Source organism: Podarcis vaucheri (genome assembly GCF_965113315.1).
Source record: "Podarcis vaucheri genome assembly, chromosome: 17".
Taxonomy (NCBI): domain Eukaryota; kingdom Metazoa; phylum Chordata; class Lepidosauria; order Squamata; family Lacertidae; genus Podarcis; species Podarcis vaucheri.
In genome coordinates, this window is record NC_138755.1 from 41,575,953 (window position 1) to 41,600,042 (window position 24,090).

The window sequence follows — 24,090 nt, forward strand, 5'->3', positions numbered from 1 at the left end:
GACCTTGCTGCATTGGGTAGGATTTGGCATTGAGATGCTAAGTCAGATTTCAGGGTAGGGCTTGTAATCCAAAACATCTGAAGGCTGTGCTGAAGAGTGTTGAATTCTGAGTCAGCTTACATTCTTAGTCATTCAATTGCTCTTTTTCCTCGCATAATTCTCCAGAATGTAATGGCTTTTCACAAAATCCAGAGAACGAAATCAGGAGTGGCAAGGGTAAACTGGATGCCCGGCAGAATGTCGTTTTGTAAATCGCTTAGAGGTTGTTTTTATATTAGGTGGTATATAAATATCTGGAAGAACTGCACCTCCATGGGTGCATCCAAACTTTTGCCCCATTGAAAGTAAATTGGTTATTTGGGGGTCGTGATACACAAATGAATAGCATTCTCTGGATCAGGGCACCAATGTTCAATGAAATGGAGTTCATATGATCCTGCAAATGACATCTGAGTCAGCAAAATGATGGTTATTTTGGTGTGGCGATGAGGTCTCTTGGGGCCTGAATTCATATGGTAGTAGTACTTCATAAGTATCCCAGAGGAAACATTTTTGCATATCCAAAAGCCTTTATTTGTAGTGCTCAGAGGTGGACATCTCAAAACTACGACCAGATACAAGGAGCAATTTCAGGGAAATCTTCAAAATAAGCTTGAGTTGGTCATTGGATGAAGGAATTCTTTTAAAAAGAGTTTTGACTGAAAATATTATCTCTCGTGGCCCCTACTCTACAGTTCTATGATTCTTTGTTTACTGCTTGTCTTAGTACTTTTCTTATAAATAACAATTAAGCAGGTAACTTGTCCTCAGTGATACTGAAAGACTGCTACTGCCTAGCTTAGTGTGCTTTCTTGGAAACAAGTTGTAAGAGAAACGAGTTTTGCAGTAGATGTTTGATATAATTTTGCATTCTCCTGTCACTAACTTTTTTATTCTGTGTTTATAACAACCATCTGTATGGATCCAGCTTCAGAAACGGGAGCGTTCCTGCAGAGCCTATGTCCAGGTACTTGCACATTCCTCCCCTCTGTGTTTATCATAGTTTGGCTTTGTGTTCCTTATTATTACAGCACCATCAGTGGACACCAAAACCACGTAGAATTTGTAATGGGGGGAAATAGACATTTTTTTATTCCTAAGAAGAAAAGTAAATAATGAGGGGGAAACAACTGAAGGAAGGAAGGGTAAGATAAATAGAGGACTGATACCAAGTGCAGAAAAATACCATTTATAGAGGTCCAGGAAATCACAGTTGCAGCAGATCATTTAAGCAAAGCTTACACAACAGGTTGTGGGTGTTGTGTTTTTGGTGAGTTATGAGCTTACAGCTTCACAGAAATATTTGACTCAGAGGGGTTTTTTCCATGGGTGAGAGATTGAGTGACTACAGCATATCAGGCTGACAAAATATCACTGTATCATGTGTTCAGACTTGTATTAAATTTGCCATGGATGCAACATGCCTGGAGTTGCAACACCTAATCCCAACTCTCTGATACATGCCAGGCCCTCTGCCTGGTTCCCTGTAACCTCCCTTCTCGCAGTGAGGGAGCAGCCAGAAGGCCCTTGGCGCTGGACCTCAGCGTCAAGAAGCTAAAAACAGTCTCCTTTTCCAAGGCCACTATGAGAGCCAGTGTGGTGTAGTGGTTAGAGTGTCAGGCAGGACCTGGGTTCAAATCCCCACTGGGCCATGAAGCAAACTGGGTGACCTTGAGTTAGTCACGGCCTCTCAGTTTGAATCACAGAAAGGTTTTTGTGGATTGGTAGCCCATTGTTGAAGTTCAGCAGTTTTGAGTTTAATGTATATTTACAGCAAGGAAAATCTGCTTTTCATTTGGGTCAGCAGGAATGTGATTACAAGTCCTGCAGTCACACAGACAAAGAAACATACCATTGTTTATTCCTAAGCACAGTGGTGCCCCACAAGACAAATGCCTCACAAGACGGAAAACTCGCTAGACGAAAGAGTTTTCCGTTTTGGAGGTGCTTCACAAAACGAATCTCCTATGGGCTTGCTTCGCAAGACGGAAATGTCTTGCGAGTTCCTGAGGGTTTTTTTTCCTTTCCCCCCCTTTTTCTAAGCCTCTAAGCCGCTTATCAGCTGATCCAATAAGCTGATAAGCCGCCAATAGCGCTAATCCGTCAATGGGCTTGCTTTGCAAGACGAAAAAAACGCTAGACGAAGAGAATCACAGAACGGATTCTTTTCGTCTTGGGAGGCACCACTGCATTTAATTTTCACATAAGAACATGTGTCCATTTTTATTGCTCATAGACTCCTCCTTGCCAGCCAAGACTAGTGAGAAATGACCAGTCAGTACAGACTGCCACTGAGGTGGTGCGCTGCGCTGTCAAACAGCTTTTACTTATTTCATGGCCACAATAAAGTGAGATAGCAAGCACAACTCCCAAGATCCCCTTTGTCAAGAGATAGTGCCACTTCAGATCTCAGCTGTGCATGGGTTGCAGTTCATATATTTATTTTGCTGCAGAATGTATTGGTGAACGTATATTGCATCTCATTCCCCATTCCTTCACTTGAGAACGTGACACAATCTGCTTGTGAAGGGACTCACAGGGAAGAAGTGTGTATCCCCTGTCAACAAAGACTTGCAGATACACCTTGATCTCTTAAAGAACAAACCACTTGTACAAGTCCACAGAAAAGAACTGAGGAACTTCTGCAGGCATGAATTGCTGTGTGACAAGTAAAGCTGAGTCATTTACAAGGCCTGAGTCTTCCAAGCAAGAGAGTGATTGCCTCTTTGCTAAGTGCAGTTTCTTAGCTGCAGACAGTAATTACCTATTCCAGGTCCACAGAGCTTTCCGTCACTGTCATTGATTCAATGCTTCTTTTTAGGTCCCTGTTAAAAACCAATATTGCCACTTAAAGGAAAGTTTCTGGTTAGGCTTTTTCTATATATAAAGAACAATTAGGAACAAGGCTGTCACCTCAGTCAAGTAGAGAGCTGTGAAGACGTCAGCAAGGCAAGGCGCTGCAGAAAATGGAGGCTGGCAAAAATGGGTTCAGGGCAAAGACTGGATCCCAAATCTGGGAAATGCGTGGAGTGAATGGGTAGGGAGATATGAGAGTTGTCCATCTCATACACAGAGCCAGAAACATTGATTAAGTTGAGAAGGATGGGCAGTGAATCTGGGTGCATTGCGTTCTATAATGAGTGGATGGGGCTCTCGCAGGAAATCAATCTTATTCCTGAGCCAGTGTGGTGTAGTGGTTAAGAGCGGTAGTCACGTAATCTGGGTAACCGGGTTCGCGTCTCCGCTCCTCCACATGCAGCTGCTGGGTGACCTTGGGCCAGTCACGCTTCTTTGAAGTCTCTCAGCCCCACTCACCTCACAGAGTGTTTGTTGTGGGGGAGGAAGGGAAAGGAGATTGTTAGCCGCTTTGAGACTCCTGAAGGGGAGTGAAAGGCGGGATATCAAATCCAAACTCTTCTTCTTCTTCTTCTTCCTCTTCTTCGCAGGCCATGGTGGAAACAGTCAATAACCTCTTGCAGCCGCAAGCTTTAAATGCATGGAGGGACCTCCCTGCAAGTGATCAGCTTCGTGCAGCGACCATGTTATTGGACACCGTGGAAGAAAGTGCCTTTGTACTGGCCGACAACCTTCTCAAGACTGATATCGTGAGGGAAAGCACGGAAAACATTCGTGAGTAGCAGAAATAATTGGGGTGAAACTTGTTTCAGTAGCATCCGCTCACTTGCATTGGCACTGGCTTCCTAAGAACAAGTGATATAAATTAGTTTGTGCAAGAGTTACTTAGTTTTCACACTTAACAGCCCGTGAACAATTTCTGTGAGACTTGCAGTCTATGGAGCATCAGTAAAGCATGGCCAAAATCGTAGGTCAAGGAAGTAGTGTTGCATACTAAATTTTGGCAGAATTAATTTTTCTAGGCACAATCTGGTGGCTTGGGTTAAATGTGCAGAGGAATTTCAAAGACTGAAGAACTTTTATCAGGATCAGCCTGGCCCAATCTGACAGATTGACAGGGGCCACCTATCTGCCAATCATGTGGCATCTTTATGATGTCACCTGGTAGGCAGCTGGCACAGCTTCCCTTTCAAAATCCCTAGTGGAGGCGGGTTCCACTTGGGAACCACATCGCAAGGGATGTTGTCAGCCCCACGTTCAACACTTTAGGAAGCTTTGAGCATGGGGTTGGTAAATGGCTTGACCGGGAGGGGAGAAACAAGGCTCTCTCGCCCACCTCTCTCTCTTCAAATCAGCTAATGTAGAGGAGAGCAACTCTGCACAGCAGTGAATTTGGGTGTGCAAGAGGGCTTCCTGCAGGGAATTTTACTGCACACCCTGATGCACCTTGCAGATTAGGAATGTACGGTAAATTAATAACTGTGGCCCATACTAGAATCCATTGTGAAGAAGGCGCAGCAGAGACTGTATTTTTTGAGAATACTAAGGAAAAACCATCTTCCGCAGAAACTGCTGCTTGCCTTCTATCACTGTGCCATTGAGAGCGTGCTCACTTATGGCTTATGTGTGTGGTACGGAAGCTGTACTGCCCAGGACAGGATAGGGTTGTGCAGGGTTGTTAAGGCAGCAGAGAGCATTGTTGGCTGCCCACTCTCCACCTTAGAGCAGATTTATGCCACAAGGTGCCATAGGAAGGCACTGGACATAGTAAAAGATCCATCGCATCCTGTCTCTTCGAGCTCCTGCCGTCGGGACGGAGATACAGGACGATGAAGACAAGAACGAGTCGTCTTAAGAACAGCTTCTTCTCCAGAGCGATCTCGGCCCTGAATGGGAAGCCTAGACTTTGAAAGTCATCTAATCTTCCTTGCTGTATTATACTGTATTGTTTATTTAGTGTTTTTATGGAGCAGTCAAGTAATTTCGTTGTCCCCGAAGGGGGCAATGACAATAAAGATATTATTCTTCTTTTTCTTCTTCTTCTTCTTCTTCTTCTTCTTCTTATTATTATTATTATTATTATTTACAGGGTCTCACGTTTTTATCTGGGGGTGTGGGGACAATATTATATATATTCGTTTCTGCCTGAATTTCTAATCAGTTATATCCTTTGGAATGTTTTGCATGCATTTCATTTTTCACTTCTTTCATACCAACAGAGTTGGAAGTTGCAAGGCTAAGCACAGATGGGAACTTGGAAGACCTGAAGTTTCCACAGAATACTGGCTATGGAAGCGCCATCCAGCTCTCAGCAAACACACTGAAACAGAATGGCCGGAATGGTAAGTTCAGCACCTCACAATTGTTTGCTTTTCTATCTTATTTTGTTCACTGTTCTTCATGGTTTCACTTTCTTTAGAAGGGGACAGTGGCTTCATTCTGTGCCCTTGAATCTTCCTACCTGGCAGGGAACTGAGACGGCTAACCTGATGGTGCTGTTGTTCAATGTCTGGTCAGTGTATAATAAGACCACCCTCATCTATGACTGGATTATGGACAAGGGATATCTGGGGGTGTGGGGACAATATTATATATATTGTCTGGATAACTGTGGGTATGTGAATAGGGAGTAGTAGATTTGACTCAGCTCTGCTACCCTGGTGCAACACCAACCGAGGTTAGAAGGCTGGGGCGGAGGAGTTGCTATGATCCATTCAGCTTGCCAGAAAACCCCTTTCCTTGGAGTGGGTTTTCAAGGGTTGGGTCAGAGTGAAGATGCTGTTGGCTTTCCATCCACCCTGTTGGCCAGTGGCCTCCTTGGCTGAGTTGTTGGAGGTGGTCTTAAGTTGAAGAACCCCAGGACTGTCCCAGGTTGTTGGTGGACCAACACACCAGGCAGAATGCACCCTTGGTGGTGCGGGGGGGTGGATCCTGAAGGGTTGCATTGATCCCTTTGTCATGGTCAAACCAGTATTCGTTAAAATTTGAGTTCCTGCTGCACCCCCTTGTTAGGGTGAGGGACTCACTGAATCTGATGAGCCAACAGTGTGACACGGCAGCTAAAAAAGCCAATGCAATTCTGGGCTGCATCAATAGTATAGCATCTAGATCAAGGGAAGTAATAGCGCCACTGTATTCTGATCTGGTCAGACCTCACCTGGAGTACTGTGTCCAGTTCTGGGCACCACAGTTCAAGAAGGACACTGACAAACTGGAACATGTCCAGAGGAGGGCAACCAAAATGGTCAAAGGCCTGGAAACGATGCCTTATGAGGAACGGCTAAGGGAGCTGGGCATGTTTAGCCTGGATAAGAGGAGGTTAAGGGGTGATATGATAGCCATGTTCCAATATATAAAAGGATGTCACATAGAGGAGGGAGAAAGGTTGTTTTCTGCTGCTCCAGAGAAGCGGACACGGAGTAATGGATCCAAACTACAAGAAAGAAGAATCCACCTAAACATTAGGAAGAACTTCCTGACAGTAAGAGCTGTTTGACAGTGGAATTTGCTGCCAAGGAGTGTGGTGGAGTCTCCTACTTTGGAGGTCTTTAAGCAGAGGCTTGGCAACCATATGTCAGGAGTGCTCTGATGGTGTTTCCTGCTTGGCAGGGAGTTGGACTCGATGGCCCTTGTGGTCTCTTCCAACTCTATGATTCTATGATAAATCCCCAACTGTTTTGAAGGAGGTAGTGGCAAGCCCACTTCTGAAAAAGCCCTGCCGGACCCTGAGGTGTTTGACAGCAACTGCCCAGTCTTGTAACATGCCCTTTGGGGGTGCGGGTGGTTCAGCCGCTGGCACTGTTGGAACAGATTATCTGAACCTATTCCAATCTGAGTTCAGGCATGCTATGGGCCCTGGTTGCCCTGACAGATGTCCCCCTTCAAAGGAGAGACAGGGAGCGTGAAACTCTACTACTGCTGATGGATCTTACAGTGGCTTTGGGTACCACTGGCTGTGGTGTCATTGTGGACCATCTCAGTGGTTTGGGAGTTGGAGGCACTGTTCTCCAGTGGCAATGCTCCTACCTTCATGACCATTACCAGAGAATAGGATTGGGGGACAACCTATCTACCTCTTGCGAGGTGCCACAAGGCACACTTCTGTCCCGATGCTGTTGAGGCTTCTGATTTTATAGTTTTAACTAGGGTGTGATTTGGGCATTTTTCCTAAGCTGTTTGAATTGTCACTCTTCCTGTTTTATTATATATTTCAATTAAGGATGTTTTAGTACGCTGATGGAACGTGTGTGTTTTAATGATGCATTGGTTTTTGTAGTTGTAAACCCCTTAGAAGCCATCTTGACATGTAAGTGTTGTGTAAAATAATAAAACAAGAAATGTTTTGTTCCAACCAGCTAACAGCATATATTGGGCTGCATTACAAAGTCAAAACCATTGGTCCACCTGGCCTAATCCCATCCACTCTGCCTGGTAGCTGCTCTCCAGGGTGTCAGGCAGAGTGGGATTTCTTAGCTATGAGATCTGACATTTTTTAAAGGGGAAACCTGGACCTTTTGTATGTAAAGAATCTTCACGTTCATTTTCTAGCTGTGGGCAAGAAGGTCATGTCTTTACATGGTCCATCAACCATGACCAGTTTGTTGAAGGTCCTGCTTTGATTGACTGGCCCAAGGTCCAGCGAACAGTGTTTATGGTGCTATTTTCCTTAGTGAGGAAGTGGCTGCAGTTTGCTTCTTCCCACCCCACTTCGTAATAATGTCAGGTGCAAAATCACCTGGAAGAAGGTGCAGGCCATGCTTTTGTCCATCAGCAGCGTTGTTGGCATGTTTTGCCAAAGGGCACCACCTGGCATGAGAAAATGCTGCGACCTACATAGGTTTCACTCAGAAATTTGTTTATTTAGAAAATGTATAAACTGCTTGATATTTTTTTTATTAAAAAAAAATCTACCAAAGTGGTGTACAGGTTCACTTATATTTTTAAAAATGTCAAAACACACACCAATTTTTTTTAAAAAAAGCTTTATTCCATGCCTCTAAACCGTTGCTTCCATTGGTAAAGTTGAATGGGCTTCAAATGAACAAGTCAAGTTTGTTCCATTGAATAGGTTTATTCCTCACACGGCTGTCAAATGAAGCTCAAAATGATGCTTGTCCTAATACCTTCAGAGAGGGGCTATTCTTCTGGTGTCTCAGCATTTCTTACTTCATGTTGGTGCTTTGTGCTCAAGACAGGATGGATGTGGGGAGGCGCTAGACTGGAAGGCTAGCCTATCAATTTTAAACTTACCATGAGCCCAGGAAATAGTATTTTTCCCCCCATTCATGGGTAACAGTTGTTTACTTTCTATTCCTCCAAAATAACAGGCTTAGGCTGCCGGTTTGTGACCTGTGCTCTTTCCAGGATGCCATGTTCTTTCAGGATGTGAAAATATATTATGAATTATACTGTGCAAACAGGAGAGAATGAATTCATGAAACTGACACAAATCAGAAATATAGTCATCCATCCATCCCTAACCAGTAGTTTTGTTTTTTCTGGTGCTGATGCTTCATATCTTTTGGGGTTATATTATATTCTTCCTATTCCTCTAGGGTATTGATATTTGTACCTCTGGTAGTTTTGTTCATGCTCCTTTTTTATTCTGCAGAACTTCTCCATTTCTTAACTGTCCATACTGTTTTGGGGGACTCAGCTTCTTTGTGTCCTTGCTTCTTCCAGATGCAAATGAGTTATCTCAGAGGCCTAATCAGTAATCTTACAGTGTTTTTCACTGGGCATTCTATCGCTACTTCTCCTTAAGTGCCCTTTTTAATGAAAACTTGGGAGTTCCAGTGGGTAGGTGTGAGTTTTTGGGCTGTGAAATTGCAGGTTCATCTTAGCTCACCACCCCAATTACCCCAACCTTCTTGGGCATTGTCAGGGGATGATTAGCTGCTTGTGCTTAAAATTGTGCCCCTTCAGAGTTTGTGCGACCCCACAAACCTCTGTGTGTGACAGAGCTCCTCAGACATGTCTGCTCTAGTCACTAGTAGAGTCCGACAGTGGCTGTCTGCGGAAGCGCTTCCAGCAAAGAAGTTCCTTAACGGAAACGCGTCTCCTGGACTCACGACGTGGCAGCTTCCGGCGAAGCATGGGTCTCCCTGCAGTTGCTTCTGACACCTCCCCGCTATTTTCGCTGGATGTGTCTCTCACCCCTTTCTCTCCCCTGCTGTTTCCTGCCTGGGCTGCTGCGTCTCTCTCAGCATTACTGAGATCCTCCTCCAGAGACCCCTCGCTCCCCCTCCTTGTCCCTGCTTTGGCTGCTGACTCTCTCCCAGTCTCTGGGAGCCCTACCAACTCCCTTTCCTCTGATGTCAGTTCCCTGACATCCACCTCCCCTCCAGGGCCCCCTTCTCCCCCGCCCCTACTCTCTCCTCTGGGCGGTGAGGAGCTGAAACCCCGAAAAGAATCCTCTTCATCTTCAGACGTCTCGAACATTTCCCTCCATCGGTCTTCGTTCCGACTCGCTGAATCCTCCTCCACCTCGGAATCAGAGAACCCCTCCAACTCTTCTTCTTCGTCGGTGGCGGCGAAGTATTCCCTCCGGAACCTCGCCACTGGCTGGGGTTTACGAGGGAATCTCTGATGAAAAGTTTCAATCAAAACCTCGTCATCTACATCCTCTGCCCTGACCCAGGTGTTTTCCGACTCCGGCTCCCCTTCCCACATTACCAAATACTCTACTTGCTCTCCCTTCCACCTGGAATCGAGAATCTCCGCTACATGGTAGCTGTGTTCTTTTTCCTCCATAGCTGGTCCCCTATTGACCCTCCCCTCTCTGTCCCCTTTATACGGTGACAGCAACGACCTGTGGAACACTGGGTGCAACTTCATGTGGTTCGGTAACCGGAGTCTGAAAGCCACTGGGTTGACCTGTTGCGTGACTTCAAATGGGCCCAGCCTTTTGGGTCTTAACTTCTTACAACCTCCTTTGAATGGTAACCCTTGGGTGGACAGCCACACCTGGTCCCCCACCCTAATGCTTTCCCCTTCCCTTCTGGTTTTGTCTGCCTGCCTCTTATATTCCTCCTTCGCCCTGTTTAAATTAAGTTGGAGCTGGCGATGGATCGCTTCCATTTCTTCAACGAACTGTTCTGCGGCTGGAACGCTCCAGTTCTCCCCTTCCCCCCCTGGGAAGGCTCGGGGATGACACCCGTGATTAGCCAAAAAGGGGCTCATCCCCGTGGACACGTTCTCTGCATTGTTGTAGGCAAATTCTGCCAACGCCAGCTTCTCCACCCAATCATTCTCTCTGTCATTCACATAACACCTCAAATATTGCTGGAGGACACCATTAGCTCTTTCCGCCTGCCCGTTGGTTTCTGGATGACGGGCAGTTGAGAAATTCACCTCTACATGCAATAAGCTCATGAGCTTCCTCCAGAACCTGGAAGTAAATTGTTTCCCTCGGTCAGAAACCACCCTCAAGGGGGCGCCATGCAGCCTAAACACATTTTCCACAAACAATTTAGCGGTTTCTTCCGCTGTGACCGCATGTGAGCAGGCTATAAAGTGGGCCATCTTGGTTAACAGGTCTACCACAACCATGATGGCTGTTTTCCCTTTGGACCTGGGCAGATCAGTCATGAAATCTATTGCCACTGCCTCCCATGGCCTTTCCGGCGTGGGTAGTGGTTCTAATAAACCTGCCGGTGCCCGCCTCTCCCCCTTGGCTCGTTGGCATTGGTCACACCCCCTCACATACTCCCGCACATCTTCCCTGACCTTGGGCCACCAGAATTCCCTGGTAACCAGCCACATGGTTTTGTGTTGCCCAAAATGCCCTGCTGTGGGGCTATCGTGCAGTTGCTTGAGTACCTTTTCCCTCAATTCCCCTTCAGGTATGTATAACGCTCCCTTGTAGTACAACGCCCCGTTTCTCTCCTCAAAACCCCCGGGTTTGTCTCCCTCCCTCCTGAGACCCCTGAGTTTGTCCTGGGCGTATTCATCCTGCACCGTTCCCTCTACCAGTTCCCTTTGCCCCACCAATGCCGCCCCACACACCCAGCGGTCCTCGGGAATGACATGGGTCTCTTCGGGTGCACCCTCTCCCTCCAAATATTCAGGTTTGCGTGAGAGAGCGTCCGCCCTAACGTTCTCTGGGCCTGGTACGTAACAAATCTCAAAGTTAAATTTGGAGAACTCCTGGGCCCATCTCAACTGCCGTTGGTTGAGCACTCGCGCAGTTCTCCAATACTCTAGATTCTTATGGTCCGTGCACACTTGCACCTTCTGTTGTGCACCAATTAGCAGGTGCCTCCATCTCCGGAAGGCCTCATGAATCGCAAGAAGTTCCCGGTCGTACACCGTGTAGTTCCTCTCAGATCTGTTCAGCTTTCGCGAAAAGAAGGCACACGGTCGCCACTCTGACCCCTCCTTCCCCGGCTGCAGAAGAAGCACCGCCCCTATGGCTCTGTCAGAAGCGTCTGTTTCGACCCTCAGCTTTTTTTGTAAATCCACATGTAGAAGTTGTTCATCAGAGGCGAAGGCCCTTTTCAGTTCCTCAAACGCTCGCTCCGCCTCCCCCGTCCAAACAAACTTCTTTTTACTGCTGAGACAGTCCGTGATGGGCGCCGTCAGGTGGGCGAAGTTTCGGATGAACTTACGATAAAAGTTTCCAAACCCTAGGAACCTCTGCACATCCTTCTTGGTCTTGGGTGTTCTCCATTCCAGCACCGCTTGAACCTTGCCGGGGTCCATGGCCAACCCCTTGTCTGACAAGCGGTACCCCAGGAATTCCACCTCCTTGGTATGAAACTGACACTTCTCCAGTTTCACCCACAGCCTGTTGGCTTGCAGCCTGCTCAACACTTCTCTGACGTCTCTCACATGTTGCTCCTCATTCTCCGAATACACCAACACGTCATCTAAGAAGGCCACGCAATTCTTGTAGAGCAAAGGCCCCAGTACGTGGTTCATGAAGGCTTGAAAACACGCGGAGCCTGTTTGTAATCCAAAAGGCATAACGAGGTATTCAAATGCCCCCAAAGGGGTGAACATGGTGGTCTTCCATTCATCCCCTTTCCTTATACGTATCAGGTTGTACGCCCCCCTTAGGTCCAGCTTTGTAAAAATCTTTCCTTTCCGCACCCTGGTCAAAATATCATCAATCCTGGGCATAGGAAAAGCCGCCGGCTCTGTCACTGCATTTAACCGCCTAAAGTCACATACCAGTCTCGGCTTGTCCGTGTTTTTTTTATCCACAAAAAACACTGGGCTACCCCCCGCTGCCTTGGACTCTCTGATGAAGCCTCTCTTCAGGTTCTTGTCAATGAACGCTCGCAACTCCTGCATTTCCCTGTCTGACATGGCATACAACTTGCCTACAGGAAGCTGTGCTCCAGGGAGTAAATTGATCTGGCAATCAAAGGGCCTATGCGGGGGTAGTTGGTCAGCTTCCTTCTCGCTGAACACGTCGCTGAGATCAGCATACTGTGGTGGCACCTTCCCCTTTCCCATTACTTCAGTCCCTGCCAGGGTGGCTTGGGCCCCTGCTGACCCCTTTTCCCCCCTGCAGTGTTCTAAGCAATGTGCTGAACCGAAGGAAACCACTCTTTGATGCCAGCCCACCAGCGGATCATGTAAGGCTAGCCAGCTCATCCCCAAAATAATGGGAGCGCCTCCCAAGGTGGCCACATTAAACGCTATCAGTTCTGTGTGCCTTGCCACCCTCATTATCATTGGGACGGTCTGCAAGCTAACTCCTCCTCCCAACAGTTCCCTGCCATCGATCGTGGTCACCTGCAGGGGGTTGCTTAAAGGGATAGTCTGTATCTGATGTTCATCAGCAAACTCCTTGCTCATAAAATTGCAGGAGCTGCCTGAGTCCAACAGCGCCTTTATTTTTAGGGGGTGTCCATTTTGCAGCTCTAGCGGCACTTCAATCACTAGAGCAGGTCGAGGAGCTTCTGGCACGGGCACTTTCACTGCTCTTTGGCCTGGCTGCAGTGCCCTGACGGTGGCAACCAGGCGTTGGCTTTTACCTGCTCCGTTTCTCCCTGCTCTCCCCCCTCAACTGCTCCCACCATCCCTTGCCATTCCTTCCTCTGGGGGCATACTCTGGCAAAGTGGCCTGGCTGTTGGCAGAGCTAGCATTTCCGGGCTCCCTTTCCCTCCTTCTTCGCCCCCTCACTGGGCTTTGAAACTGCGCGCGCGGGGGCTGTTCCGATTTCCATCGGCTCTGCCGGCGGGAAAGCTGGCTCAGGAATGTCTGGAATGCGTAACTCCTTCCAACGTTCCCCTCTCCCTTCCCGCCTCTCCAAGGCTCTTGCCTCCTGGCGCGCTCCAATGGTCAGCGCAGATTTGGTCAGCTGATCCATAGACACCGCCCTGGGGCTCCTGGACAGCTCGTCCTTCACAGCTGAAGAAAGACCTTCTTCAAATAGCATCTGAATGGGTGCTGCCGATAAATCCCACCCCAATCTGTGAATCAGCATGGTAAATTCAGTCCAGTACTCACGGACAGATCTGCTTCCCTGCTTGCAAGCCATTAGCTGTCTGCGTACCAACCCTTCCTCAATATCGCTGGAAAACATGATATCCATTGCACGAAAGAATTTCATAGTGTCCTTTAGGATATCGTTGTGCGTTGCCATCAGGGGTCGAACCCAGTCCCGCGCCCCCTTCTCAAGATGCCCAATTACGAAAGCAACTCGCGATTCCTCATCAGGGAACTCATCAAACTGCACATTCAGGGCATATTGCATCTCGGTCCTAAAGGCATGGTAATCCTTGGGGTCCCCCCCAAACTTCTGCACCAATCCTGGTACCTTTCTGGGGAACTGAGTGGTTCTCCCCTTTTTGTCAGCATCCTGAGCCCTTCTCTCCTCGAGCCTCGCCGTCTGCAGCGCAAGTTGGACCTCCAGAGCTTGATACCTTTCTTCCAAGCTTGGACCAGCTCCAACCCCTGCCTCTCCGGTTCCGGCTGGGTTGCTCATGATGCTTTCTCCTGCACAGGCAGCGTACAAAGACTGTCAGACTGCTGTCAGGGGATGATTAGCTGCTTGTGCTTAAAATTGTGCCCCTTCAGAGTTTGTGCGGCCCCACAAACCTCTGTGTGTGACAGAGCTCCTCAGACATGTCTGCTCTAGTCACTAGTAGAGTCTGACAGTGGCTGCCTGCGGAAGCGCTTCCAGCAAAGAAGTTCCTTAACGGAAACGCGTCTCCTGGACTCACGACGTGGCAGCTTCCGGCGAAGCATGGGTCTCCCTGCAGTTGCTTCTGACACCTCCCCGCTATTTTCGCTGGAAGTGTCTCTCACCCCTTTCTCTCCCCTGCTGTTTCCTGCCTGGGCTGCTGCGTCTCTCTCAGCATTACTGAGATCCTCCTCCAGAGACCCCTCGCTCCCCCTCCTTGTCCCTGCTTTGGCTGCTGACTCTCTCCCAGTCTCTGGGAGCCCTACCAACTCCCTTTCCTCTGATGTCAGTTCCCTGACAGGCATTATATGGAGATTTTGGTGTGCAATGTCAGGATGTAACATCTGAAAAGGCCCTAAGGGTTTTGGATACCTCAAATAAATATATAAATAATAAAATCAACAATTATAACAAGAAGAAGAATGCATTATGTTCACCTTTCACATGTCCAGCACATGCAACACACAGCATTTTGCTTTAATCCTTATGGCAACCCTGTATAATAGGTATTACTATCCACATATTTCACATGGAGGCTGAATAAAAGTGACTTACCTAAAACCCACCTCTTTGGCCTAATTGATGACAGCATTGCAACGAATGTAAAGGATGATAACAGAGTAAAAAGAAATTAAACTTTGGACTGAAGAAAGGGCTTTAGTTTTGTGCAGATCGTGTTGTTATCACAGTGACAATGAAGGGCTGAATATTACATACAAAAGACTATGGTTTATAAGCTGAATGAAGCAAAATCCTGGGTTACTGGGTTTAAATACGGATTATCTGTTTTGGAATTTCTTTTTCGCATCATACTATATGGGAAAAGAGAGCTAAATATTTAGGCATGCTACTCAGTGCCCAAGCATCACTGGCCCACACCTGTAGACTGGGCCACCTCTCCTCCCGCCCTGCAGAGGCTCGTTTGAAAAGTTAAAGAATTGATTGGTGCCATTTAACTCATTTATCTCTCTTTGCTTAAGCTCCTCACGTTTCTGGCTGACTGGTTTGTATGTAGAACAAGTGTGGCATGTATATCCATATCAATTATGTACGAGTGACAGCTGCCCTTTCCTTGGCCTTGGAATCGAGTGTCAATTCTGCACACTAGGGAAACTGGAGGCCTATTGTTTTCTCATAGACACTTCTTTGGGCCCTAGAAATTCTGTCAGCGACACAGGTTCCCACTGTCTCTGGGATCTCCTGGTTATTATGGCTCCTGCCCTTCCTTCTGAAGCCAGTCCACTTCCACGCTTCTGTGGCTTTTTTCTGGGCGTAGGACATTTCAGCGGGATTTAAAGAGCTCTGGCACTTGTTCTTCTGGAGTCGCAGAAGGTGGCATAGTCCTCCTGTCCCTCGGGGCTCATCCTTCAGTTTCCCCCAGGAAAATCACTTGTTTGCCACTGAATCAGAACAAATGTCAGTTGGGTTTTCTGCAGATTTATCGTATTTTTTGCTCTATAGGATGCACTTTTCCCCCTCCAAAAATTAAGGGGAAATGTGTGTGCATCCTATGGAGCGAATGCAGGCTCCTTGGCTTCAGCGATAACAATGTGAAGCCTCCAAAGCGCAGAGGGAGAGCTCCCCCCTCGCTCTGGAGGCTTCGCGTTGCTTTCGCTGAAGCCCCCGGAGCACAGGGAACTCCCGCTGCACTTCGGGGGCTTCAGGCAGCTATCCGCAAGCCTTCGGAGCGCAGCAGGAGTTCCCGCTGCGCTCCAAAGGCTTGCAGATAGCCGCCTGAAGCCTGGAGAGCGAGAGGGGTCGGTGCTTCGCTGGAGAGGCGCTGCACAGTTTTCCCTCTCTGCGCAGCGACCCTTCAGTGAAGCGGGAGGAGAAATGGAAGGGAAGGGGCACTGAGCAGAGAGGGAGAGAATTCCTCCCCATTCTCCCCCTCCTATGGTCCGGTGCGTCCTATAGAGCGAAAAATACGGTACGTTTGCTCTGATTCAGTGGTAAATAGCTGGTATTCCTGAGGAAAGCGAACAGGGCAAATGGAAAACCACTTGGACCCATGCTTCGAAGCACGGGACTAGTGTGGACGAGCCCTTTGCTACAATTCCTGGAGATCCTTGTGGACTTGCTCTCTTCCTCTTCCTTCTACAGCAGCTTGCTGTTCAGAATATGTTTGCATTAAGCTCGATCTTCATTTTAGCCTCAATGCTTTCTTCTTCGTAACTGGTGCGCATCTCAGAGTGAACCTCCCTGAACCTCCCAGCCTGGGACTTGGTTTAAACTTAATTACATCCTGGTAATAAACATGTAATTACATATAGAACTAATGTTACACTAATTATTATCCTCAGCAGCAAGTCTAGAATTTTGGCACACAAAAAGAATGTTTTTGTTTTTTAATGGGGAGATACAATACAGTCGTACTTTGGTTGTTGAACTTAATCTGTTCCGGGAGTCCGTTTGACTCCCGAAACGGTTCGAATACCAAGGCGCAGCTTCCGATTGGCTGTAGGAGCTTCCAGCACTCAACTGGAAGCTGCGTTGGATGTTTGGCTTCCAAAGAATGTTCGCAAACCGGAACACTTACTTCCGGGTTTGCGGCGTTCTGGAGCCAAAACGTCCGAGTACCAAGGCATTCAACAACCAAGGTATGACTGTACTGTGATCTGTAAACCTATGGTTGACACTATTGGGCTGTTATTGTTATATTATCTTCAATTAATACCCTTTCTTACACAGATAAGGCAATTAGGAATTCAATCCCTCAATTTTATCAAGATTATATTCGTTAAAGGCCAATTGTCAGGGAACTGACATCAGAGCGAGAGGCGAAGGGGAGGCTCCCAGATTCTGCGGGCGAAGGACCCAGCACTAGGGGGAGAAGCAGCTCGGTGGAGGAGGAAGGAAATCAGTGCAACACCAGGGATAAAGGGGGGCAAATGGGGGAAGCGGAGGGAGAGCTCCGGGATTCTTCTCTGGAGATCAGTGAGGAGAGCACAGGTCCTCCACTACCCACGCCCTCCCTGCGCAGAAGACTCCCGCGCAGTGAGAGGCGGAGACGACTGGGAGTCAAACAGCTTTTATGCTGGAAAAGGTTTAAGAAACTCCCACAGACAGATTCTGCCAGCGACTGAGACAGCCACACGGAGATGGGCTGTGCAGTCCGAACGGTTTAACCAAGGCAACTAAGCCTAGAGAGGCGGCAGTTTACGCACGAGTAACTCATAACTCATTACACCAATGTTTGTTTATTTATTGCATTCCTATCCCACCCTTTTTCCAAGGAGCACAGTGTGGTCTAGCTGGTTCTCCTCCTCAATTGATTCCCACAAGAAACATTGAGAAGTAAGTTAGACTGAGAAGCAGCGAGTGGCCCAAAGTCACCCAGTGAACTTCACAGCTGAGTGGGAATTTGAACCCTGGTCTCCCAGGTCCTAGTCTGACACTGTGGTCACTCTAGATCTCTGTCTACAGCATTGTTAAAGGAACATGTGGATAGAAGGGGGATCAAAAATATAGGTTTAAAAGAAAATGGAATAAATTTCTTATGTGGAGATACTAGTAGACACATAGAACATTTACTAATCAATTTATTCTATATCTACCATTTCACTACAAGATACATCTTACTCAGGTGAAAAAGTACATTTTCTGGAGATTATGAGACTGCATTCTACTACGTGTGCCTGTCTAGAGTGTGTACAAAAAATTAGAAGGGTGTTTAAAGAGTTAACAGAAATTGAATGTTTAATATTTATGCCTCCAGTACGTTTTTGTTTGCTTCATTAAAAACATGTAAAGTATCGACAGAACACTAGGAAACTGTAATTAATCTTAATTATAATAGTAAGAATTGAAGTGGTCTGTAAATGGAGAAGGTTCCTGCTTAACATGTATAGAAATTAGCTGGTTAATTGAATTGTGTTTGTAATATGCTGGAGCAGGCATTTTGATCAGAATGTACAGGAAACATATTTTTTGATAGCATTAATAGATACAGGTATCCCCCCCCCCCTTTTCCTCCTGTTGAAGAATTCAAATGCCTGGTCCTAGCAGTTAATGGCAAGCCGAACCCTCCTGCAACTTTGTACTTTGTGGAAGAAGCACTGCCACAAAATTTGTAGGTTCCCCCAGCACCACTGCCATAGCTCTTTCTGTGATGTAATTGTGACTTCCCCTGCTCAGCTTCTGAAGAACCTCTCCTAGCCACCAGCGTCTGTGAAAAGTAACTTCAAAGTGATCGGGCCATTACCACGGTTGTTGTGTCCGTGAAAATTCACATTTGCTTTTGGAAAACGTTGGGAGCAGCAGTAAAAAGCTTTTCCTGTGAGAAACGTGGATAGAATACGGCATATTTGTTGTAATGTGTTCACTGCAAGATGAGCAAACTCAGAGCAAAAGGTTATGGGTGGGAGGGGAGCTATCTTAATCTCCCCATTATCCCGTTTTCTCCTTCCAGGTGAAATCAGAGTGGCTTTTGTCCTATACAACAACCTGGGCCCCTACCTGTCCACAGAAAATGCCAGCATGAAACTCGGGATGGAAGCCTTGTCTACCAATCACTCTGTCATAGTGAATTCCCCCATTATTACAGCAGCAATAAATAAAGAATTCAGCAATAAGGTTTATCTGGCTGATCCTGTTGTGTTCACTGTCAGGCACATCAAGGTAAGGAGCTATTTGCCTTCCAGAAGATCACATATTTCAGTCTGCTTGTTTTTCTCTTTCTCCTAAAAACATGCCAGAAAATATTTTGTTGATTTTCCTCACATATATCATTTCTTTTTAGTCAAAGCACTGTGGCTCAAATTATATTTTGATGTTTGCTTTTATTCCCTTTTCATTTATATCCTGTATTTCAGGATATGAAACCTTCCAGGGTGGCTTATTAAAAAGAAAAGAAGAGTAAATTACATTTTTAAAGACCACAATCAACAATATCAGCATATAAAAACTAATCAGGATATTTAACAAAAGGCAGTTGGTGGTAGAATAGTCATGGATGGTAGAGCTTTAGATATTTATTGTCTATTACAGTTTTAAATGAAGAAAGGCCTCATGCTCATCATATAGAAAAATGTTTATCTACTAATTAGAAACCTCATTGTTTGATTGTTAATTTAACTATGCTTATTTAAAAATGAGACTCATTTATTCGATGTGTAGCTTTCCTTCCAAGTGGCTAGTAACAATCCTAGTACTATTTTATCCTGGTGCTGAGGGAGACTGGCAATTGTCCATTTACCAAAAACGTGGGTGGTGCTGTGGGTTAAACCAGAGCCTAGGGCTTGCCGATCAGAAGGTTGGCGGTTTGAATCCCCGTGACGGGGTGAGCTCCTGTTGCTCGGTCCCTGCTCCTGCCAACCTAGCAGTTTGAAAGCACGTCAAAGTGCAAGTAGATCAATAGGTACTGCTCCGGCGGGAAGGTAAATGGCGTTTCCGTGCGCTGCTCTGGTTCGCCAGAAGCGGCTTAGTCCTGCTGGCCACATGACCCGGAAGCTGTACGCCTGCTCCCTCGGCCAATAAAGCAAGATGAGTGCCGCAACCCCAGAGTCGGTCACAACTGGACCTAATGGTCAGGGGTCCCTTTACCTTTACTTACCACTGTTTTAACTGTTCTCATAGAGTAATTCCTTTGTTCTTCAGTTGAAATATAGTAGGTTAGTTCTGAAGTACTCATTATAGTTTTATGACCAAAATAAATAAGGAACAAAGAAATAAGACCCCATTTAGCTAAAGTGGAAAAGACAGAAAACTTTCTAAAGCATGCACAGGTAGAATTTTTAACTCGCCAACCTCTGCTGATTGTAGCTGGGAGAAAGAAAATATGTTTAAAGCGTCGTCATTTCTATTGCATGTATTTCTTTCTTCCCGATAGCAGTCAGAGGAAAATTTCAACCCTAACTGTTCTTTCTGGAGCTATTCAAAACGCACAATGACAGGATACTGGTCAACTCAAGGATGTCGGCTTTTGACAACAAACAAGACGCACACAACTTGCTGCTGTAACCACCTGACCAACTTTGCTGTCCTGATGGCCCATGTGGAAGTGAAGGTAGGAATTACTCATCTTCTTTAACCAGAAGACACTTATTCTAGTTCTTGTTGCTACAGTTGGCGGAATCATTTAGGATGCTTTGCTTCAGTGACGTTCTTCCATGCCACATGGGGGCTTGGCGAGACTTGGTGATGTTCCCATTTGCCACAGAACGGTCCAGTGGGAATCGTGCTAATGGCCCAATGGGAAAAAGCAGTGTCAGGAAAGATAAAGCTCAGAATGAGCTGAAGCCGGAGTGCCCAGAGCAACAAAAAAAGTGTATTTTAAGGTATGTTCAAAGAAAAGGAAGAAAGCAATAGATCCACAGCTCCCCAAGGATGGCAAAATGACAAAGAGAATGCTGAAACTATTGAACTTCTATTGTGCCTCTGTTCTCTCCCAAAAGGAAACTCGACTAACATTGCATAAATTGTGTTACTGATGAGGAGTCAGGATTGCAATTCAGGATTGATAAGCAGTTAGTCAGGAAATGCATGACTATCCCTAGTGAGTTCTTCAGAGCCAGGTGAACGGCATCCTAGCATGCTAAATGTGCAGATATACTCTCAGAAACTTTGTATATCATCTTTTGAAAATTCCTAGGTAATAGGTGAGATGGCAGTCTTCAAAAACAGGGAAAGGAGAATCTTCAAAACTATAGACTGATACCAGGGAAGGTACTAGAACATATTCTAAAGGGATCAGGTTCTATGCATATTGATAACTGCAGCGGAATTAGTAGAAACCAGCATATTCTTGTCAAGAATAAATCCTGCCTAACCCATTTTGCTGTGTGTGGTTTTTTTTTATCTGGGTTACTAGTTTAGTGGCTTGAATAATGCTGTGGTTGTAATTTATCTAGATTACAGCATCACATTTGGCAAAACTGAGTTAATAAGCTAATTGAATATGAGCTAGATTATAGTTCCGACTGGAAACTTCAAATGGCATAGGCCACAGCCACCAGGGTGCGGGGGGGGGGGACAAATGTCCTGATCATATTGCAACAATACTGTGCCAGTTCCACTGGTTGCCTGCTTATTTCTGAGTTAAAATTCAAGTGCTGCTTAAAACCTCTTATACACACACACACGCGGTTTAACTGCACTTTTTTAGCATAATGTTTTAATGAACAGTCTGGCTGAAATCCTATTTGCACTTTTGCATTTTGAGGTGGGGCCTTGCACACAGGTATGTGCAGAATTGCCGTCAGTTGGCCAGCCACTGGGGTAAAGGAGGCGGTTGCTCTCTGTTGGTGCCTCACAGGTGTCCCCCCCCCCAATTCTCTCCTCACAGCTGAGGCAGGCGGCTGATGGAGCCATGATAAGGCAGCTTCGGAAGAGGGTGGTGATGGCCATTGTTCCTGCCACCCTCTGGCACCTGCCTCCATCTCCCGTCTTCTCCTTGGCCCCAAACAGTGGGGCTCCCTGCACCTGCCAGCCCTGAGGGAGGCTTCCCATTGGGAAGCAGAGAGAGGGCCGCCCCCGCCTAGCCCATGGCAGAGGCTATTGGCAAAACCTATTTGGTGTTTCGCAACTTTCCGACTTGTTGCAGGACCTTAGCCAGACGTAGCAGAGTAAACGCAGAATCCACGGAAGCAGTTGGTGACTTGGCTGCAGACAGGATAGACGAAGCAGGAACCAGGAACTTGTAGTTAGGTGTTTATTATATACAGTGGACTATTTACAGGAACAGAACACGGATCTTATGCTAGCTCTCTCTGACACGACTCACAACTCCTACACTGACACAGAACTCTGAACACTGAACTCCTGAACTAACACATTCCAGTTAGTGGGCCATTAATTATCCCTCCCTTGAGAGAGCTTGACCAATCAGGGAGCTGTCTCCATGCCTCTGTTATCACCAGGCAGACTTACTCCTTCAGATTGCCTTCTGGCTGGCTGCCAAACCTTAATTGACTCTGTGTGAGTAGCTGCACGTACACAGATTCCCAACAGAGGCCAAGAGTGAGAAAGAGAAAGAGCTGCCAGCCACCATGGTCAATCAGCTAGTTCAATCTGACAGGATGTTTCAGACTGGGGGCAACATTGCTGAGAAGGCCCTCCTGCTAGCCACAGAACCGTGAACCACGCTCAAAGATGGTTCAATTAACAAGATAGCCCTAATTTAGCTTGAGGTTGGACTGGACAATACAGGGTGAAGTGAATGGTTCTGAGGATTTTGTATGTCAAGACTGGAACCTGGAATTGAACCTGATGATTAATCAGCAACCAGGGCAATATGTAATATGATTGTGTGCCGTCAGACCCATTAACACTCCGGCTGCAGCATTTTGCGCTAGCTGCAGTCTCCAGACCATCGTCAAGGACAGGATACACACACCGCGTGTGTAAATAATGACCCCCGATGGCCGTGAAATGCAGAAGAAGCACTCCTCTTAGTAGTCTCTGGCATTCTCTTTAGATTTACTCTTCCGAAAATTTCTCTGAGTCAAGAAAGGCTTTTATGATGTGTCAGCTATTAAATTAGGACTAAGACTGAATCACTTGAATTTATGAGAAAAATCATCGGGGGTTGCTCTGCAGTTGCCTCCTTTCTCATATGCTGCTGTTACTACCACCACTAATTAAGTGCCAGCAGTATTCTATGTGTTCTACATATGCTAAGCCACCTTTATACAACGATGTGCATCTTATGAAATGTTGCAACATTGCAGAATCCTTCATCTTTCTTATTTTGTTATATTATTCTGTTTCCCTGGTGCCGATGAAAGCTTATTGAGATGGTTACCCAAAAGTATGTAACTGATCAAGGACAGAAGTGAACAGAAAGAAAAGGAGGTTCTCCCTCAGCCATACAGAAATATCAGTCAACCTTTATTACGGTCCAGAGACCCAACAAATAGTTACAAAGCAATACACAATTCATACAGCCTACCTTCAGGTTAAACAAGCATTTTGTTCAGAATATAGGGATCATTGGTTCTTGCAACCACCGATAAAAACTTTGCCACTGCTAATGTTCTAGCATTTGTCCGGTCTTCCAATAGGAGCCTGACATAGTGAGCCTCTGATTTTCCCGGGAAAGGTACCAGCAAGGGTAATATCAGTTCAGCCCTGGCTTGCTCATATTTTGCACAGTGCAATATTGCTTTCTGAGGAAGAACCAGAATCCAATGTTCTGAATTGTTTGGAGGGTGTTTCAACATCTGTATTATAATACACTAAAGTGTCTTGTTCCAGCGGTTTGAAGTCTCTAGTTCACCTCCCTTCCCAGGGTACGAAATCATCAGCTACTACAGAAAGTGCACAGTGCGGTTTCTGTGAAGGAAGGTCTCATTGTCAGTTTGGTTATCAAATCATCGGACAGACCTCCATGAAGAGCAGAAGTTGTGTCAGGCAAGTCAGCAAGAATACAGGCTGAGAAAAGGTTGTAGGTGGCAAGGAAACTATGAAGGTGATTGAATGGAGGGAATTAATATACACAGGGAAACGAAACACAGGAGCCTTAACAAAGGTAAGTAGAGAAGGAGGAAGCAGTTAAGGGAAAATCACACATAGAGATGGTGAACCTTGGGCCGTCCAGCTGTTGAACGCTGTCTCCCATCCTACCTGGCCAATGGCTTTGCTAGCTGGGAATTAGCGTGAGTTGTTGAACATCTGGAGAGCCAGAGGTCCATGCCATCCCTAGCCTAATATGTAAAGAGGCTACATGCTGTTAAGGAGGGCAAGACGGGAGACGGGGGCAATGGCCAAGTGTCTAATACAGACTTTCAAGCTTCTGGTAACTGCAGCTCACTTAAAATGAAGACGCATGTCCCTATTGCTTCTGAAAAGATTTGGTTTTACTTGAAAGAGTACAAATTGCATTCCTCAGACCTGTCCACCCTGTGCTTCTGCAACAGGAAGCCTTCTTTGGGCATGTAGTTTCGTGCCCCATGTGCTACTACCAAACTGCTGTGCAATTTCTTGATATAGTTAAGACCTGCCTTCTCCCCTCTTGAATCATATGCTATAGCCCTATAGGCTGGTCCATGATGAATATACAAAATAATAATAATAATAATAATAATAATAATAATAATAATAATAATACAACATTTTATTT

The 24,090-nt window shown here is 46.3% G+C and overlaps 1 protein-coding gene across 22 annotated transcripts in view; it reads left to right on the forward strand.

Annotated features, from left to right (window-relative positions):
- The window catches only part of ADGRL3 (adhesion G protein-coupled receptor L3), a 574,776-nt gene that overhangs the window by 432,102 nt on the left and 118,584 nt on the right, over positions 1 to 24,090 (forward strand). For 21 of the 22 annotated variants that reach the window (XM_082206024.1, XM_082206018.1, XM_082206034.1 and 18 more), the window contains 5 exons: positions 968 to 1,006; positions 3,486 to 3,669; positions 5,115 to 5,237; positions 18,442 to 18,650; positions 19,861 to 20,037. In XM_082206024.1, the coding sequence (XP_082062150.1) occupies positions 968 to 1,006; positions 3,486 to 3,669; positions 5,115 to 5,237; positions 18,442 to 18,650; positions 19,861 to 20,037 (732 nt within the window). The remainder of the gene's footprint in view (positions 1 to 967; positions 1,007 to 3,485; positions 3,670 to 5,114; positions 5,238 to 18,441; positions 18,651 to 19,860; positions 20,038 to 24,090) is intronic. The other variant, XM_082206029.1, reaches the window with a different exon arrangement.